Raw genomic sequence first — 20,534 nt, 5'->3', positions numbered from 1 at the left:
GCAATGTACACAAAGGATTCAAAACACAAGTACCTCGTCGTGTTGTCCAACAACCTATAAAAGGACACATTGTGGTGCGAATTTCATTAACATCCGACGATGTGCAAGGACTGTTCTTAAATGCTTTTCCATCAGTTTAATATATGGATTTCCATACAGTATATGATACAGACCTGGTAATTCATTTTTTTTTTAATTTATACGTATACTAATTTTCTTGTTTTTCGTTACCACGTTACACATCCCGAAAATAATAATAATAATAATAATAATAATAATAATAATAATAATAATAATAATAATAATAATAATAATAATAATAATAATAATAATAATAATAATAATGAATAGAGGTTTGTATAGTCTCACGTACATACTCAATTATTCATACTCGTATCAATCTTGACTTCTTTTAATTAAAAGCTTGAAGAACAAATCGGCAGTTCCTTGTCAAACCACACACTCCTCCCAGATTTATAACCTGCATATTTCTGACACTTATGCCATGATTATCAACATTCTACCATTATTGGCAGGTCATTTTCCGCAACTGAGAAGTTTCCATGCATCACGATCTTCAGCTACCTTAGTCATGTATTCACATGGACTTCAAAATATATTACAAAATTTCTTAAAGAAACAAAAGTATACTTTGTAAAAATCTCTTAATTCGCAAATAGAAGATCTTTATATGATATACTTAAAATAAAAGAACATGAAACATTATTATTAGTATTATTTAAATATTGAAAATTTATTGTGGACAGAAAACAAGCAAGTTCAGCTTGCTATAGTATGTAAATAAAGTTTAATTATTAGTTACAGAAAGAAAGAAATAAAGATTAACCGAATCGCAATACTTACTGTACCATTGGACATATGATGGTACCACTGAAGTTTTCTTCCGCTGTGTTTTCTTTTGTAGAAGTCTTCAACTTCTGGAATATAATCTTCCAGCTCTAATGGCAAGGATACTGTCACTCTCTCACTACCTCGTGCCCATGCTCCAGCGTTCAAAATTTTAATATTTATTGAATCTAAAGAGAAACATGTGCAATGGAAATAATAACTAATACTGAAGCGACATTGTATAATCCAACAAAACAATCACAAATTTTTACATTGTAAAACGGAATTTACAACAAAAGATACACTTCAAATGTTAGAAAACAATATCCAACATTTATGTTAACCAATAAATTCATTTTCTTAACTTTTTTTTTATTTTTATTTTTTAATGTGCCTTTTTATAACGAAACTTTGCCGAAGATTAACTGTAAATTTCTATATTTATTTTTGTTTCCGTTCACCATTTTCTTACGCTTCAGTGTTTTTAGGTCAAATTTTCTGAACTATTAAAAATGTTAAATTTGCACCTATAGGGGAATTAGTGATATAAAATCAGTTATTTTCTCAATTGTCATTTTAGTGTGTGAAGTTCCGCCCTTAATTTTTGCTCCACTTCATCTCTTTTGTGACAAAGAATTTAGTTATGTTTAATTATCAACTTTAATACACTAATTATCAGCTATATAACAGGATTAGAGATGACAAGTATTTCGGTATAGCTTGTTAATCTTTGAATACTAGTGTTTTTATTAGTTTATTAACTTTCCTTCATTGTTATCTTCCACAAACAGCAAGAAAACAAAGAGGAATATTGTTTCGTTTCACGAAACCACCCTTCTTCCTTCGCTCTAATTCACTCTCCCCCCTCCTCTTGAGTCAATAGTCTGCCCACATAAATTATAGATTGAAGTTTCAAAAAAAAAAAAAAAAAAATACAAGCAGTAATATTACTCTTCCCTTCAGCGGAAGAAAGAGAAAATACACACTGTTCTTATGATTATAGAGAAGTTACAAGACAACTTAATAACTGAACTTTCCATTTGACGTCTTTTCGTTAAAACTGTCCAACTGGGTAAAATTGGCGAAATGGCGAAGATCGCGAAAGCGAGTGGATAGGAAGAACTACCGGACGAAACTTCTCTTCCTAAGAGCTTCTAGTTTCAGCAATCAGGCATCTAGTCGCAGAGACGAAGCATCCAGATGAAGAAGGGCATCAAGTACCTGTATAGAAGGCGCTCTTAGGAGATGCTCAAGGCATACTACTTTGTTCATATCTCAAATACAGACTGTGTTCGGGTTCTGTTTGACATTGACCGTATGTATGATTTTTGTGCAATCTGGTTGCTTGTAAATACCATCCTAAATTTTGTTTTAAAAAAAAATGGAATTCTGTAATATGATGAGTCATTCTCTCAACCTCTGCATCCTGTCTTAATCTCCAAAACTTGTTAATACATCAAAATTTATCAATTAAGGTATAGTCATAAGAAACGCCTAAAACTTGGTAAGCTTATTTTCGGTTCGAACGTCATCAATGTTCCTTCAAAATTACTCTTTAGCTGCCCACTATCAGCACGATTCAACAATAGTATCGTGTGTAATAGATAAGGTCCTCTTAAAAACCCAGGGATTGCTTTCTCTGGCGGTGGTGGACGGGAGGAGGGAGAATACTACGTCTCAAGGTGCGCTAACTTCACGAAGCTCGTTCGTTTGAACCCAGTGTTTGGAGGGAAAACATTCGTACATACGCAACGCAAAATCCACATTTCTCGGTTCGAACCTAATGCTTTCTACAGTTCGGGGGAACTTCGTATTTTCTAATTTTTTCAACCCCTTTTCAGTGCGTGGAGATAATTACTCGTCCTCATGCGACATAGCGATATCTCCACATCTTCTTCGAAAGAATGTTGGACTTATCGAATGTTGGAATATTATTTTTGTAAACGTTATGACTTACACTCAGTCGACTTCTGTATCTACTGGGTGTCACAGATTTACGAACTATATTTTCCAGTCGACTAGACATCATTCATCAAGAGTCGTCAGTAATATCATTCTAATGTGTTATGTCGTCTTGTTATTGTAGAACTGTGTGTGTATTTAAACGGACATAGTTCGTTACGATACCGCTACTAAAATATCATTATCCGTGTTATGAACCTATCTTGTGTTTAAAGCCCTTTTAAGGCATCCCTCACGGTCATAAATCTTATCCCTCACGGACTCATGATTACAACCTCTGAGAGGCATCGAATTATATACCTCTTCAAAATTATATAACGAAAACAGAGTTGCTCCTCTTATCCCACTACCTCTCTTGAACTTTCCACTTGCGTGTATCTTGTTGACATGTCACTACTTTCAAACATACATCCTAATGCCTAAAAATCTATTTGGTCTAGGAATTAATTCGTGCGGGTGGACAAGAGATGGCGCAACGAACGGAGCGTCCCACAGTTCCGTGTATCCATACATGTGTTGCAAACCCCTGTCATCGCGTATCGTTCGTAGTATAGGGCAGTGGATTAAAGCGTCAACAACACCAGTTTGTAGTTAAGTGAACATGGCGCAATTTGTGCCTGATAAAGTGTTTTTGCGGGGTGTCCTGCTGCATTACTTTAACATGCAGAAAAGTGCGACTGAAAGTCATCGTATTTTGGTGGAAGTGTATGGTGACCATGCTCTAGCTGAGCGAACGTGTCAGAAGTGGTTTGCACGGTTTAGAAGTGGTGATTTCGGCTTGGCAGACCAAGAGCGAGCTGGACAGCCAAAAAAATTTCAAGACGAAGAATTGACAGCATTGCTCGAGCAGGATTCGTGTCAAACGCAGGAACAACTTGCAGCAGCATTAGGCGTTGATCAAACAACAGTCTCCAAACGCTTGAAAGCCATGGGAATGATTCAAAAGATGTCACATTGGGTTCCACATGAATTGAAAGACAGAGACGTTGAAAGACGAAAAACCATTTGCGAATTGCTGCTTCAACGACAGAGCAGAAAGGGGTTTCTGCATCGAATTATTACGGGTGATGAGAAGTGGAACTATTACGAGAACCCTAAACGAAAAAAGGCCTGGGTGAAACCAGGTGAACCAGGTCCATCACAACCAAAACGAGATATTCACTGTGCAAAGGTTATGCTGTGCATATGGTGGGATATGAAAGGTGTGGTGTACTATGAGCTGCTGCAACCGGGTGAAACTATGAATGGAGAACGTTATCGACGACAATTAATGCGTTTGAAGCAAGCTCTGGCCAGAACACGACCAGAATGGGAGAACAGACATGATAAACTTATTGTTCAACATGATAACGCTCGCCCACATGTCGCAAAACCGGTCAAAACCTATTTAGAAAATGTCGGATGGGAAGTTTTACCCCACCCGCCGTATTCACCAGACGTTGTTCCTTCGGACTACTACTTGTTCGATTGCATGAACAACGATTTGATTGGACAGCGGTTTACTTCTTCAGAAGATATCGAAACATGGGTCTCTGACTGGATCGCTTCCAAGGATGAGGACTTCTTTCGCCACGGAATCCGTACATTGCCTGACAGATGGGCGAAAGTGGTGGCTAGCGATGGACAATATTTTTCTTAAGGTATTTATGTATTTTGTGTTTGTACTACAGCTTCAATGTGTGCGTACCAACCGCACGAATTAATTCCTAGACCAAATATTTCTACACATCTATCCTTAAACCCAAAGTTCATGTCCAGAATTGTAACATGGTTTGTTAATTGTTTCCGTTCCAAATAAATTTCAACTAAAAACGAAAATATCTGTTGCCAACATTATTTTAATATAGCACTCTTCATAAAAATACGAACTACCATCTTTCGCTTCTTCACCGGCTAAACCTGCGAAATAGTGTTCGTTTCTTGCAAGTCGATCGGCGAGAGGAACACCTTCTATACAGGTACTTGACGCCCTTCTTTATCTGTGTTTCTGTCTTTTGATGAATAAATGTTTACAAAACAGCTTAATTGAGATAAATGAATAAATGTTTATTTGCACTAACTACACAACAACTGAAACACTTACAATTTACTGTTATATTGTCTCTTTTACGAATTTCGGAGGACTGTCTTGTATGGATCTCTTGGTGCTCAACTTGCTGACACTCACACACACAAACTGTTTTTTAAAACAAAAGAGAAACGTTATGCAAATATAATGGCAATGATACAAACTCACTATAAAAGTCTCTACATTCTCCCCTCTCTTGATTGAACCAAGTCAATCAGCTTACACACAATCCACATTATCACTTTTAGGTAAAGGTACAATTTTAGTAATTGGTCTATTGGTCCCTGTTTTAGGTTGTTTTGTTGTCCATTTTCTTCTCTGCTGAAGTTCATGTAGATAATCTTGAGACAATCTTTTCCAAAAATGCTGCTTCATCTTCTGAAAGTGATTCCATCTTGATAATCGGTTGGTCGCAATGTCCACTAGATCTGGTTCAGGAATGCTCATCAAAGGTTCACCAATAAGGAAATGTCCTGGCGACAAAAATGGAGGATCATCAGGATCATTGGATAGAACGGTGATTGGTCTTGAATTCAAACAGGTTTCTATTTGTGTTATAACTGTGTTGAGTTCTTCAAATGTCAAAATCGTGCAACCTACTATTCTTCTTAAATGAAACTTAAATGACTTCACTGTACTTTCCCAAATGCCTGCAAAATGACTTGCTCTGGGTGGAATGAAATGCCATGTAAATCCTTCTTGCACTGCAACATCTTGAATTGAGTTTTGAAATTGTTGTGAGCTGAGTAGTTGTTGAAGCTCCTTAAGTTCTCGCTGAGCTCCAACGAAATTGGTTCCGTTGTCACTATAGATGTTCGAAAATTTGCCTCCTCTTGATACAAATCTTCGAAGAGCTGCTAAAAATGCTTGGCTACTCAAATCACTCACTAACTCCATATGAATCGCTTTGGTTGCTAAGCACACGAATATTGCAACATACGCCTTTGTCACTTTACGAGATCTAGTTCCTTACTTAATCATTAGGGGACCGAGGAAATCCACTCCTAAGTGAATAAAAGCTCGAGTGGTTGTACTCGTGCTGATGGTAATTGACCCATGAGTTGTTCTGAGGCTGACGCTTTCAATTTAAAACAAACTAGACACTGATGAATGATAGATCGAACGACTTGTTTAGCTCGTGGGATCCAATATTTTTCCCTCAATGATGAAATCAATAACTGCGGTCCAGCATGTAACAATCTTCTATGTTCCGCTTCAATTATCAATTTGGTGAGATGCTCTTTAGGTGGTAAGATGATCTGATGTCGGCTATCATACGGTAAGTCGGAGTTTTTTAGCCGTCCTCCCACTCGTAGCGACTGTTCATATCTATAAATGGATACAAAGATTTACGTTCACTTTGGGATGAAACTTGGCCTGACGAAGCTAAATCTTTGAATTCTTGCGAATAACTGACTTGTTGAATTAACTTAATGCATTGTTGTAAAGTATCACCAATTTCAGTAGTGGAAACAGTTCCTACTTTCTTCTCGTTATGATTTTTACAATTGTAAATAAAACGACAACACAAACAAATAACTCGCAATAGTTTCCACAATGATGAAAATTTCTCCAGACAGCTTATGCCACCTTCATAACTGGCTAAAGATATGCTCGTTACTTTCCTTTCTTCTGGAACATCGTCTACCACTTCTGATTGTTCGGGCCATGCGGGTCCATGTCACCAAATATCTGCTTCCTTCAACTGTTTCGGATCCATTCCCCTTGTAATAATGTCGGCTGGATTGTCCATTGACGACACATGATGCCATTGGTTGACTGATGTGATCTGTCCACAGTTTTAACATATATGCAACAGCCGTAAGCAAGTTGACTGCTGTCAGCAAACCCATGTATCTCGACACGAACATAATTCTTCAATACTACACATCTATCAATTTGTATTTCGTTAACACTTGGAAGATGATGACATGTCTAACCATTGCTGATAGAGCTCTGATGGTATTTGATCATCCCAATTGATCTTATGGATCCACACTTGTTGTAAGAAAACCTTGAACGGAGTAACTACAGGGCTTATAAGTCCTAAAGGATCAAATATTTTTGCTATGGTCGAAGTCACTTGACGTTTGGTTGGTATGTTGGTCGTAAGACATTTTTTAACTGACTTGTTGGTGATGAGAAGCTTATCTTATGCAGGATTCCACGATAAACCCAATGTTGGAACACCTGACTCGGACTCAAATTCAAACGGTAAGTGAATTTCCCTATGTTCTTCTGGCACTGGTTTCAACAATGCTGCCTCGTTCGAACACCATTTTCTTAAAGTAAACCCACCGCTTTGCAATAATTGATTAAGTTCTTTCTGAAGCTTAAACGCCTGTTCAACGCTATGGCATCCTGAGCTTACATCATCCATATAAAAATCAAGTTCCAATACTGTCGCTGCTTGAGGATATTTACTTCTTTCTTCTTCCGCTAACCTTCGAAGACACGCCGTCGCCAAATATGGTGATGATGCTTCACCATATGTGACCCGCTGCTGCAACTCATAAATCTTGACTGGTTCCAATGATGAATATCTCCACAGAATTCTTTGAAGTCCAATGTCATCTTCACGAACTTGAATCATTCGATACATTGACTGAATATCCGCCGTAAAAGCAATAGGAAAGGTTCGAAATCTCGTGAGAATTGAATGTAAATCTTGCTGGGCTGTTGGTCCTGTCATAAGTGGTTATTTCCACGCATGACGCACTCTACAAGGGAACATGCTAGTATATTTTAAACCTTAACTATGGTAATGAATGTAACGATTTTTAAATACAAACCACTAAATATGATTATAGAAAGGACATATTATAGTTTCCACATATTGGTATTTTTGTATTTAATTATTAAAATACCAGGTTATATTTATACACTAAAACGTGACTCACACTACAGAAAGGGAAGTAAAATTTTACTCATATTTTGAATTTAGGAAATCCATTCGTATGACTTTACAAAATGTATTTTGTACATAAACATTTTCCAGAAGGAATGCAATGTTCTCACAACCACCGTTTCATTCGCACTTCACTGTAGTAAACATATGCCAATGGAATTTCTCTGTGACGCACACTACACTTCCTTCAATGACAACACTTAAATTTTCCTATTGTTTGGAATCTTATTGATTGTTTGAATTTGTTATTCATCGTACCTCGTACAACTGTGGAATGTAGAGCTTTCTCGTGGCTAAGCGGTTAGCATACGTGCCTTTGGCGTGGGAGACCCGGGTTCGATTCCCGGCGGGAGCTCATGTGGTTCGGATTCCACGTTAATCAGTAGGTCCACGTCTCATATAGCCTCGCTGCTGAAAGGGACGCTAAACTAAAATCAAGTCAAGTCAACTGTGGAATGTATTTCCAAAACATACTACTGAGGTAGCTCTGTTGGTACAGCGTTGGTTCGCTGCCGGAAGGTTGTGGGTTCGATGCCACTGCCGACCATTCTGACGGGTTTTTCTGCTTTTCCCTCAGTCCTACCAGGCAAATGCCGGGATGGTACCTAGCAAATCCACTCTGGCCAACACTTTTCCAAATCCTTTCCTTAGTGTAAGATGGCCTCTGAGCCGTATCTGGTGTTCGTTAAATAAATAAACGCATTTTGGTGATTCAATAAGCATACCAGTATTGTTTCTTTGATCTTTTCAAATGCCTATCGATACCTGCAGTAGTTTCGTTTCAATAATGTTTGTTAGAAACCAAAACGCAAATTAAAAAATAAAAATAGGAAACTGAGGTATATGTCGAAAGGTTTTCGAAAAATGAAAGAGCAAACTCAACTATACTTATTGAGCGACCAAAAAAGGATTTAGCATGTTTCGGAAATGTGTAGTTTTCACTAAAGTTTATTTGCATGATTATTGTGTTTTCCGGTACATTTTCTTTCAGGGAACCCCTGCTTGGCCTAGTGGCTAGCACGCTTGATTTCGGATAGCGTGGTCCCGGGTTCGATTCCCGGTGGGGGTACAGTTGAAGGACCAAAGTGGTTAGAATTCCACTATAATCAGTAGGTCCACGTCGTCTTCAGCCTAGCAGGCATAATCGTGGGACGTTAAACTAAATCAACCCAATCTTTTTCAGGATTTTAAAATAATTTGCCTGGTGACGCAGTATAAATGCATGCTATAAAAAACGAGTAGTTTATTCTATAGTTTTTTCATCACTTCCTTTAATTTGTTCCTGACCTTCTCTTTCGGCACTTTGCCAGTCTCATCAGTAGTCTATTGTTGATAGGTGATTTCCATATTCGTGTCCATTGGTTGAGTAGAGTTGAGAAGCGAAACGAACTTTGGTAATTCACCACATTCTTGTCAAGTATGAAACATACAGGTCTCAGATTCATCGTCACACACTACGAGACGAAATCAGATCATTTGTGCTGTTTGACAGAAATGAACATGAATTTAACAGTAATCTAACATTCTCGTGATTGATACACAGAAAGATTTGGTGGTGTTCGCGTTCAGCAGACGTGTTTCGGCCGAAATTCACAGAATTTACATCTTCCAATCTCTATATCAGGATTCTGTTTCTTGAACTGTTTCACCGAGTGTTAGGAACGAGTACCGTTTTTGAACTTTTTGTTTGCCGAATGAATCTCTGATGATTAAACAATCTCGAAGTCCTAGTGCCTGGTAAGATATTGCATCGCTTAAATAAAACTGAATAACTGCTTCTTCAGTTGCCGTTTTTGATGAACTTTGATCTAGTGTCTTGGCTGTTATTTTATTGTCGGGCGCAAACTGTTCAAACAATTGTTTAACAACAACCTTACGCTTATTGGAACTATGAGGTACGTTTCTTTTAACTTTAGCCATAGCTTTCCCATGCCGAGATTCTAACACCGAGATTCTAACACTTTGTTAGGTGAAGATGCACTGGTACTTGTTTATTTAACATAGCATCAATAGCTGTGCTTTATTTCTTCTTCAGACGATATTGTCCCTCTTCCCTCTTCTTCTTTCGCGTATGCTCCTTCTCTTCAATTGTAATATTTTTCTTTTTCTTTCACGTTTAATTCTCTGAGTCTCTTTTCTTCGAAATTCAGCATTATTTCCGGACGTACGGAGCCTTTTCGTGCTCTGCTTTACGTTGTGCAGCAGTTTTCGCCATGCTTGAACGTGACACACACTACCCGTGACGCACACTACATACGCTTCAGTAATTGTAAGTCTGTGTTTATTTGAGTTTCCAAATCAATATCACTGGAAGTAGTTGCTCTATCTATCAAGAAGGAAAATTGAAAGTATTAAACCGTTACATACAATAACTAACTTTCAGCAAGAAAAAATGTGTTTTTTTCGTGACGCACACTACAGCACAAGACCAGTTTTCTAATATGAAATACCACTTAAACAGCTGAAAGTAGACAACATTTGCATATGTAGTGATACACAATACGGTACTCTGCACTCAAAATTGTAAACATCTTTTTCTTCTCTTCTCAATAAAATGAATGATCGACAATTAAATGTCAGTCGATATATCTTTCAGCTTGTCCCACAGAGCGGCCATATTGGATCAGCACTGTTGTCAGTTCAGCATTTTACAAACTGCAGCAAATTATATAGCATTCATAATTTTAGACCTCAATCGAAGATATGAGTGACAAAAACAAGCGAAACACAAGTTTAGAAAATACACTTTTGGTGTACATTCCCGTGGAATTATCCAAGTATGCCGTTTAATGAAACCCCCGTTGAAGTCTTTGCAGAAGCGTCGAAAACCACACTCAGCTTTGTTGTGGTACTGGATGGTTTCAATACTGCATGATGGGGCAGATAACATTTCATAGCACTATCTTCATGTTTTTCTTTCACCGGTTTCATATGATCTAATTCTTCATATTCCCTCAAAGTTACAGTACCGCTCGTTAATTTCTGGATACTGCTGCAACCGTCTTTCTAGCTGGTAAAATCTACGAAGAGCTAAATTATATGATTCTCCTAATAGTTTATGGTTTGGCTTAATTGGCAGACGTACAACGAATCGACCACTGCTATCTCTGGTAGTGTTTTCCTCAAAGTGTCGTTCACATTGCCTTTCTTCTTGAGTCATGACTGTTGAATGTATAGTTTCGAGCTCCCAAAATGTAACTGTCTATCAAAGTTACTTTCTTGCACAAAAATGACACTTGTGGTATACTAGAATCTCTTATTGTAGGAACTTTACCCGCCAAAATGTACCCAAATTCAGTCTCTTGTACTACTGGATAATTCCCTGGTCTAGTTAGTTTATGCCACCGCAAAATGTCCAAAAACACTTCCGCGCCTAACAAAATGTCAATAGTATCTGGTTGGTGAAAGTTAGGATCTGCACACACTATGTCTATCGGCAAGTTCCAAGCAGCATGTCTATTGGCCTATTTGGAATGTTATCTGTTATTTTGAGCAAAACTAAACAGTTTACATCAATTGCAAATTCACGAATTCTTGATTCTATATGTACATCTACACAATGCTTTGTTTCACTAATCACACTATTAATGTCTTGAATTGGAACTCGGTGTTTATTTTTAGGCAGACGCAACCTTTGAGCTAAATCTTCAGTCACAAAATTTTTTGACTGGCAGAATCTAATAATACTCTACATGGATGTAATTTACCATTTTCATCTCGTACATTTGCTATAGCAGTAGATAACAGTAACATTTGGTTTTCCCTTGAAAATGCAATAAGAACCTTGTGTCATATTTTCCCTATTCGTATTAGAATGACTCGAAAAATTTCTTGTTTGTGAATTAGCAACACTGGTTTTCTCATCTGCTTTTGACATTACGTCATAACGCAGCAAGGTATTGACTTTTCGAACAGTTATAGCCACCTGATCTGCACGTCTTTACTTTACATTCTTTTTTGAGACAGTTGAAACACAATAAATTATCTCGAACATAGTCTTGTCTTTCTTTTGCTTCAGCGTTTAAAAATGCAGGACAATTAAACAACTGATGTATTAGGTTTTGTTTACAAAAGTTACAGAAAGACTGAGTTGTTGTCACGTATGATTTGCATATTTTTTTCTTTTTGTTTCGGTTCAGCACTCTGTCTATTTTTATTGCCTTTTGACCTTGACACTACTTCCTGCGATGATGTATTTTTTATAGTTTCAAATGCTTGACACCTACGTTCCAACTACTTCCTGCGATGGTGTATTTTTTATAGTTTCAAATGCTTGACACCTACGTTCCAAAAAAGCAAAGAACTCTGAGAAGGGAGGGAAAGAATGACCTGTGATTTGTAACTCCCACGCACGCCTAGTGTTACTGTCTAATTGTGAAACGAAATGTTGAACTAACAAAACCTCTTCTAGTGGTGTCTGCAAATCTAAAGCTCGTAATGCATTTAAGTTACTAGTAGCTGTATTAATAAATTCTCTTAATTCTGATGTAGTTTCCTTTGTGATACATTTAATATGTAACAAATTACGGACATGAGTAGCTGCACACGCTTATTTTCATACCTGTCTTTCAATAATTACCATGCAATTTTATAATTAGCTTCTGTAACTTGCAGATTCGCTATTAAATCATTCGCCTCCCCTCTCAATGCACTCCTAAGGTAATGGAACTTTTGCAACACTGACACGTTATCGTTATTATGAATCATAACTTTAAAATTGTCTGAAAATGAAAGCCAATTTTCGTATCGTCCTTCAAATGATGGCAATTCAACACGATGCAATTTTAATTGATCATTTGACACCTGATTCTCATTTTTCGAGGAATTGTTTGAATGATATTCCTGGCTACGCTGAATAATAAAATCCTCTAGTTGCGCTAATACATCATAGTAACTGGTTTCAAACTCCTCCCTATATGCATCGTCCTCTACTTGTTCGTAATTTATTTCTAACTGTGATTGTACTTCATCGAACTTTTTATACAACTCAATCATTGCAGTCTTACGTACTTTCTCCTGAGTAATTGTAGTTGTTGAATTAATATTACTTACGTAGTTTTGAATTCTTATCAGTTGATTTTCGCACACACCACGTTGTTTCATTAGCTTGCTTCTGTTTGAGTCCTCCATCTTAAAATATTTAAAGTCCCCACTAACACTAATGAACAGAAGTCCACACTCAAGTCCACACTGATGAACGTGTTCTCACTTATGTCTATTCACATAATTTCCAGAAGAATTAATAAATATCACTGCACACATGAACAGAACTAAACAAAGAGCAATGTAACAATTGTTCACATACACATTCACAGTTTGTATCAAACGCTAGTTCACTGTAATCCGGTCGGAGTTGACCAATGTTTCTCTCTTTTGATGAATAAATGTTCACAAAACAGCTTAATTGTGATAAATGAATAAATGTTTATTTGCACTACCTACACAACTGAAACACTTACAACTTACTGTTATATTGTCTCTTTTACGAATTCCGGAGGACTGTCTTGTATGGATCTCTTGGTGCTCAACTTGCTGACACTCACACACACAAACTGTTTTTTAAAACAAAAGAGAAACGTTATGCAAATATAATGGCAATGATACAAACTCACTATAAAAGTCTCTATAATCTGGATGCTTCGTCTCTGCGACTAGATGCCTAATTGCTGAAACTAGGAGCTCTTAGGAAGAGAAGTTTCGTCCGGTACTTCTTATCCACTCGCTTTTGCCATCTTCCATCTTAGACACGGTGTACCATTCCAGAAGTTGTAAGTTGTACTATTCGTCAGGAGGATCATACTACTTGGGGTTCATTAGCTCGGCGCACAAGTCTTGTCTATCAAATTTCAAGGATTTCGCCTGGATATATGTGGACAAATTTCTTAGTGCCTGTGCTATCACCGGCGCGAGTGAAATGTCTTTGCAGTGATCACGAACTTAATCTAAGAATGCAATATTTAAGGATCGTTGAGAAACGAATGGTAGAAAAAACATCTCTTAAGAGGATTAAGACTTTTGTTTCAATACAGCCGCTCAGAAATTTCAATTACCTATTGTTTGCATTCTGATCCGTCTCATTTGTCTCAGGAGAATCACTAACTTTTTTGTTTTTGTCATTAAACACTACTTACAAGTCTATCTTGTTGCTTCCATGCTTCTTTCACGGACAGTTAATGGTTTTGTAATTCGTTCCCTTCGTAGCAGATGACATTGGGATAGGTATAAAATAACTTACTTTTAATAACTGCCTAAATTGTAAAATTAAATGATGATGCAGAATTACACCTGGAATCCCTATATTCTTTGCTATTAAAGATACCTCCGAGCGTCTCATGTGCTACCTCTGGTCCGTATTGGTTAAATTAAATGTAAGCTGTTACGATGTAAAATGTTTCGCTGCCCACTATTTTATTAAACTGGTGGAAAGCGGTGAAATATAGGGTTTGATATTAACAGCATACGTAATTTGCTGTTTGGCGGTCGATACACGTTTGTGCATCAAATTCTTTAATACTTAGTTTCATTAGTGTCGCATGAACGAATAATTTTGTCCTAGTACACAAATTATAATAATTAGTCGTAACTCGGAGGATCATATGTCAAATCTTTTATGAGTTGTTACGGACCTTTGATATTCTATAGATTTTTGGTTAGCACGTTAAGTTTCTGCTTTGAACAAGTGATTAATGCAGAGGATCCGAACTAGTGTAGAATGTAAAGAAACAGTGAAACGCCTTAAAGGTTCACGGAGAGTTCCTATCAGTAAGCTAGGCACAAGCTCTAACTCCTGGTGTCTCGTCCGGTGCTACATCATATACAATGGTGAAGCATGGAAGCAACTGCAAACAAAGGAATATTAAAGTAGTTTTTGAACACAAGAATGACAGTCGAGACAAAGAGCAGAATGTCACAAATAAAAAGTATAAAAGAGTACCTGCTATACTTCCTCGGTTATTTCTATACTGTTCCTTGAATTGTTGATTCAGATCCTCGCTTACTTTGATATCTTGGAACATCCTGGCTAGTTTATTTACATAGTCAGCTGGCATTCCAACTTCCCTCAACCTGAAACAAGAAGATAGTCTATAAAGTATATAGTTCTAATGTTTACAAGTTTGAAGTTACAGACTTGAGATTATGGTTTGCTTGCAAGCAACTACTGAACTGGGTACTCGAAAACTTCTTTCCATCCTTCTTATTGCTTAACACGAAAATCCTTTTGATCAAATAGTATCCAGAAGCATAGGATAGGAATGTAAACGCTTAAACTCTAGTGCCAAAATGACTAAATGCATATTGGGAATTAGTTTGATTCTAAATATACCGTATCAAATCCTCGGGATAATTAAGTAACAGTATCACTATTATTTGAAGTAATACTTTAAAAAATGATAATTCTTATATCAATACTGTATAAATTAATTTACGTACATATACACACATATGTACACATAAAAATGAATAGTAAGTTTGCAATATTAGCACGTATGCATCACTTGTGGCGTACATGTGTTATGAACGAACCAGTTTAAGCAGTCGAAAGTGTAAAAAACTTGTCGAAAGCCCTCATGATTTGAATTACCTGAAGAGAATAATACCGTGTGATGGAAAGTAGATATATTTTTTAAATTCCTAACATTTATAGGTAATTGTTAAACAACAATTACATGATGGAACCTTTCGGCAAACACAGATGTTTCGAACACAAAGCAATGCTCTACGTCTGGTCGAGTTGTGATGGGAAAATTCACTACGAGTTCATTATGGACGTCGAACCATCAATGCCAGCCTGCTTTGAGTGGATGTATGCCATTGCGTGCTAGAAAAAAAAAAAAAAAAAAAAAAAAATCCCCCATTTATTTACAGAAAGTTGGTCCTTCAGTGAGACAACGTAAACTAATACTTCTCGAACGGCCCAGAATAAACTCCAAAAACTGGAGGGAATTAAACTGATACCACATCCAGTATACTCAGATTACTACTTGGTCCGATCCAAGATTTATTCTCTGCGCTCGCGACGCTTTAACAACCAAATGGAGGTGGTAATTGAAATGCAAGATTTCTTCTTTTCGAAGAATAAGAATCTGTGTCGGCGTGGAATCAAAGAACTTGCCGGAAAGTAGCTTCAGATGATGTAACGTGATGACCTCTATTCTAGTACTACAGCTTACTAGACAGCTTTTATTGTAACTTGTCGCACAAAGCAAGTAAATGACCTAAATATTGCAAACGTTTTTACTCAATTTTGTGTTATTTCTAGTATTTGGTGTAATACATTTAAAAAATAATAATTTTTATTTCAATGTTGTATGAATTAAGTATGGAATGATGTGATCTTCGAAGCACATACATATTCATGTACATTTAGATCAAGTTTTTCTATCATTATTATTACGACTCAGTGTAATCATAAACGACTAAATTATTCTATAACTTTTTTCTTTTAAATACTGAAAATTTTTAGCTGAACATTCGTAGCTCCATGGAAAAGGGTTCAAATTTATAGGGATGTCCAATATAAGGACGAAGGATTACATGAAAGTGACATTCACACAATTGTTATTATTATTATTATTATTATTCTATGTAGATTATGTAATTTTATTCTCAAATATATATTTTACCCTTATCTGATGATGTGGCTATGAAAAGTAGGTTTTATGTAATGGGGAACTATAAGATCATACCTTCCTTGTTCCAATTGTTATTAGGTATCGTGTATCTCGAAACATGAAGAATATTCACCATTTATTGTTGGAATAACTTTAGTAAGTCACTCCATTATTGCCTCGTTTTTAGTCTAATGTAAGAACATTAAATTTTTATCTACTCATCTTCCCAACGCAAAATACAAAATGCCAGCAACAAATCAAAAGGATTTTTTTCCAGGACTGTAACAATTACTCCGCATCTTAACATAATTTTCCCTTTATTCAGATCACTATTATTGAATTATATGTTATCAGTAGGGCTCGGAAGTTGAAGACCTAAAAATTGCCCAAAAGGGACCTAAAAACTGAAAAAAAGGACGTACAAATAAGACCCAATTTAATTAGAATCACACATTTAATGAATATTATGCTCAAGAAATACAAGGCTCATTCCATCTCAAATCACCCAGAAAAAAAAATCCAAAATATCACCCACCGATGCAGATTTTAATGAAACTTCGTGTACTTGTTAACACTACTATGGTATGAAGACCTGTAAATTTTTTCTTCCGAAATCCTAATAGTTGGTGAGAGATACGAGACCAAAGTTTCAGAATTTTAGGCATCCTGGTCGTTCTCGAGGCCATCTAATATTTCGTATATATAAAGAGCTTCACCTGAATCTTTACGTCCACTGTAGTTTCTTTTGCACATTTGATATTAAATTTTCTAAGTATACAGGTTGTAAGAATTGAAAAGTTCTATCTACGTGATCTTAACGCTGAAAAAAAAAAAAAAAAAAAAAAAAAAAAAAAAAACACCGTATGAAGGTAGATTAGAGACTAGAAATAAGTATAATGTAACGTTACGATTCTTCAATAAATAACATTAAGTCCTAGAATACTTCATTAATAACAGTTTGCGATTTCTCCCTCACTGTTCAGCATGTAGAATATGATTTCATTTTAGCTCATGAAATAGCAAATCTTTTAGCCTATTTTACTCGTAGATTTCAGCGGAAAAAATAAACAGTGAAACCCCTTAGTTTTTGCACATTTACCAAGAACTGAGCGCAATAATATCAATTTATGTATCTAAATCACTAAATCATGAACACCTGTCTGTCTTGGATTCTGAACACCCAGTTCCAAGATTTACTGCCCAGTAATGTGGCGAATCACGGTAGGTTGTTGTGGAGAAGAGTTAAGAAACCTTTCTCAAACACCGAAACATGAATATCCATGCAGATTGCTGGAGATCCGTTAGAAAACAGAACTCCAAGGGTTAAATTTATACAGATATTCTCTACTTTCTTTCATATTTACTTCTTTTTATACTTTTAACGCCTTATCGCATCTTGTGTTATCCTACGAAAGAAATGCAAACTCCACTTTGCTTTTAAGAACATCTTACCATTCAACCATATTTTCCTCTTTTTCTGAATCAGCTGAAGTATCGAGAATTAATCGTCTTGTTAAATGAGCTTTGTGATACCTCATAAATACATCCTTATTCTGTACATATTTTAACACAAGGAGCTGCAATGAAGAAAGAGAACTTCATTTCACTGTTAGTCAAAGTTCAAATAGCAGTAATTGTTAAAATATTCTAGTGTTTCTACTATTCCATAATGGTAGTTAAAAAGAAGGGGAGGATTTAAATCTAAAAAAATTATAGCAAAAGGTACGGGAAAATAAAACTTTTATGGACAGATTACTATTTACAATTTTTCTCACTACATTTAACGTTAGTAATGAAAATTTAAAATACATTGTTATTGCATTAGTGAGAGTAAGGTGGAGGAAAACTAGTAATAAAACAACAAGTGATACATTCATAGCATTCCAACAACAGCAAATAATAGATTAACCTATATCGTACGTATTTTGGGCAAAAATTGATGTCTATCCTCAGTACACAAAGCAACAAATAAATATACCAAAGTATATATAGTAAATACTTCAGGGCTGTTCACACTATGTAATCACAAAATTTCTTAACATACTACACAAATCTCATTTTTACTATGCTGCGGAGAATTTTGAACCCCCTAAATGAAGGTGGTATTTATCCTTTAAAATTTGATGTTATTTTTCAGTACCGAGGACCTACTGCTTAGTAATATTCAAACCATTACTCGAAAAAAAAAATGAAATGAAATCTTTGAGTTTAACGTCCCACGGTTATGCCGGTTAGGCTAAAGGAGACGGTGATTATGAGAAATGAATAAAATGGTGGAATGAAGAAAGTGGGAGGAAACGGGAGAACCCCGAGGAAACCCCCGCACACTGTGTTTGTCCACCACAAAGTTCACTTGGCGGGAGCAGGATTTGAACCCGAGACCCCAAGCACCAGAGGTGAACGCTCTACCACTGAGCCACCGCGGCCCAAACCATTACTCGAGTTTTATACACGAGACAAATATGTAATCGGGAATCCAACCTGACCACATATTCTATACTATATTAGAATGTCTATGGGTAATATACTGAATATCTCTAGCGTCTGTCCTTCTGATAAACTAAATTTGATTTACGTATTAGAAAGTAAGATACTTAGTTTACCTGAAGTTTTGCTACCAATGAGTAAATCCTAACAAAAATTCTTGGAAATTCAAAGAAGACAATGTAAAATAATGGATTAATTATGTCATCACCTAAAGATATCTTTTGAGTAAATACCAACAGGATTTTAACGATTTCTTGCAAGACAATTTCTTGAAGAAGGCAATGCAAAATAAAGCATTAATTATATCATCACCTGCGGATATTTCTTGAGTAAATCCTAATGGGATTTCTCAGATGTTACTTAAAAGATATCCTTAGACGATGACAATTAATTCTTTATTTTACTTTGCCTTCTTCATATTTTGCAAGAAATTTTGTTAAAATCTCGTAAGAATTTACGTAAAAGATAACCTTAGCGAATGATATTTTATGATAAGAATTATATCATCATCTAAGGATATCTTTTCAGCATATCCTAATGGGATTGAAGACAATGTAAAATAAAGGATTAATTACATTATCATATAAGGATATCTTTTGAGTAAATCCTAATAGAATTTTAACAAAATTTCCTGCAAGATTTGAAGACAAAATAAAGGGTTAATAATTTCATCATTTAAGAATATTGTCTGAGAAAATACTAATACAAAATTCGTTTAAAACTTGAAGAAAACATAATAACAGATTAGTTATATCATTAGCTAAGGATATCTTTTACGTAAATTTTTACACGATTTTAACAATTTCTTGCAAGATTTGAAGAAGACAATATAAAATAATGAATTAATTACAATATCATCTAAAGATATTTTTTGAGTAAACTTTTTTTACAGGATTTGAAAAATGTAACTATCAGATAAACGCGTTGAATATGAATACTTTGTAGAAATCTTTGTCTTGTTATAAAAATAAATCTACTCCATGTAAAATGGATCCTTTTCTGATCCGAATGTCTAAGCAGTATTTTTGCCTTCTAATGGCTTACGTCTGTTTCAATTGTTGTTTTGACGGTTTTGTTTTAATAATGTCACATCCTAAATCAAATGACAGGATCCTTTAAATGATTCAAGGAACCAGAAATAGGTAAACAATCTTGCAATCACATGAAACAGATCTATAAAAAATCTTTACGAAATGACATTACTTTTCCATATTCTTCGATGGCCGACATATTGTTCTTATATTCTAAATTCGTTAAACTCTTCCAGCTGTAACACTCTTGTAAATAATTCACTTTTCATTTATAAAAAGGAAGAAACTTTATAAAAGCTTCTCTTTGAATTAAATAACTTTCACCCTAAAATTAAATTTACTTTAGTGAAAAGATATTAGTTAAATTATTTCTTACATCTGACGATCAGCAGAGTTGATAGTAAATTTATAATCAACATTTATAAAATGCCAAACGTGTGTGACTTCTAAATAAATAAATAAATAAATAAATAAATAAAAACTACTCATTTTTACAGGGTAAATATGTCTAGATACAGATGTATTTTATAAAAATCTGCAAGATCGTAATATCACCAAAAAAACTGTTGGAATACATAAACTAGACGCTCAGAAGATACAATAAATCTATATTAGGC

At 35.6% G+C, this 20,534-nt stretch overlaps 1 protein-coding gene across 2 annotated transcripts in view; it reads right to left on the bottom strand.

Moving 5' to 3' along the window:
- The window catches only part of Cul5 (cullin 5), a 119,935-nt gene that overhangs the window by 17,737 nt on the left and 81,664 nt on the right, over positions 1–20,534 (bottom strand). For both annotated transcript variants that reach the window (XM_081768975.1, XM_081768967.1), the window contains exons 10-12: positions 17,852–17,976; positions 14,722–14,852; positions 865–1,037 (exon numbers count right to left, since the gene is read on the bottom strand). In XM_081768975.1, the coding sequence (XP_081625101.1) occupies positions 865–1,037; positions 14,722–14,852; positions 17,852–17,976 (429 nt within the window). The remainder of the gene's footprint in view (positions 1–864; positions 1,038–14,721; positions 14,853–17,851; positions 17,977–20,534) is intronic.

This window comes from Thermobia domestica, chromosome 1, assembly GCF_964235325.1.
Source record: "Thermobia domestica chromosome 1, izTheDome1.hap1.1, whole genome shotgun sequence".
NCBI lineage: Eukaryota > Metazoa > Arthropoda > Insecta > Zygentoma > Lepismatidae > Thermobia > Thermobia domestica.
Note: the sequence above shows the minus strand (reverse complement) of the source record. Positions and strands in the feature narration are given on the sequence as shown.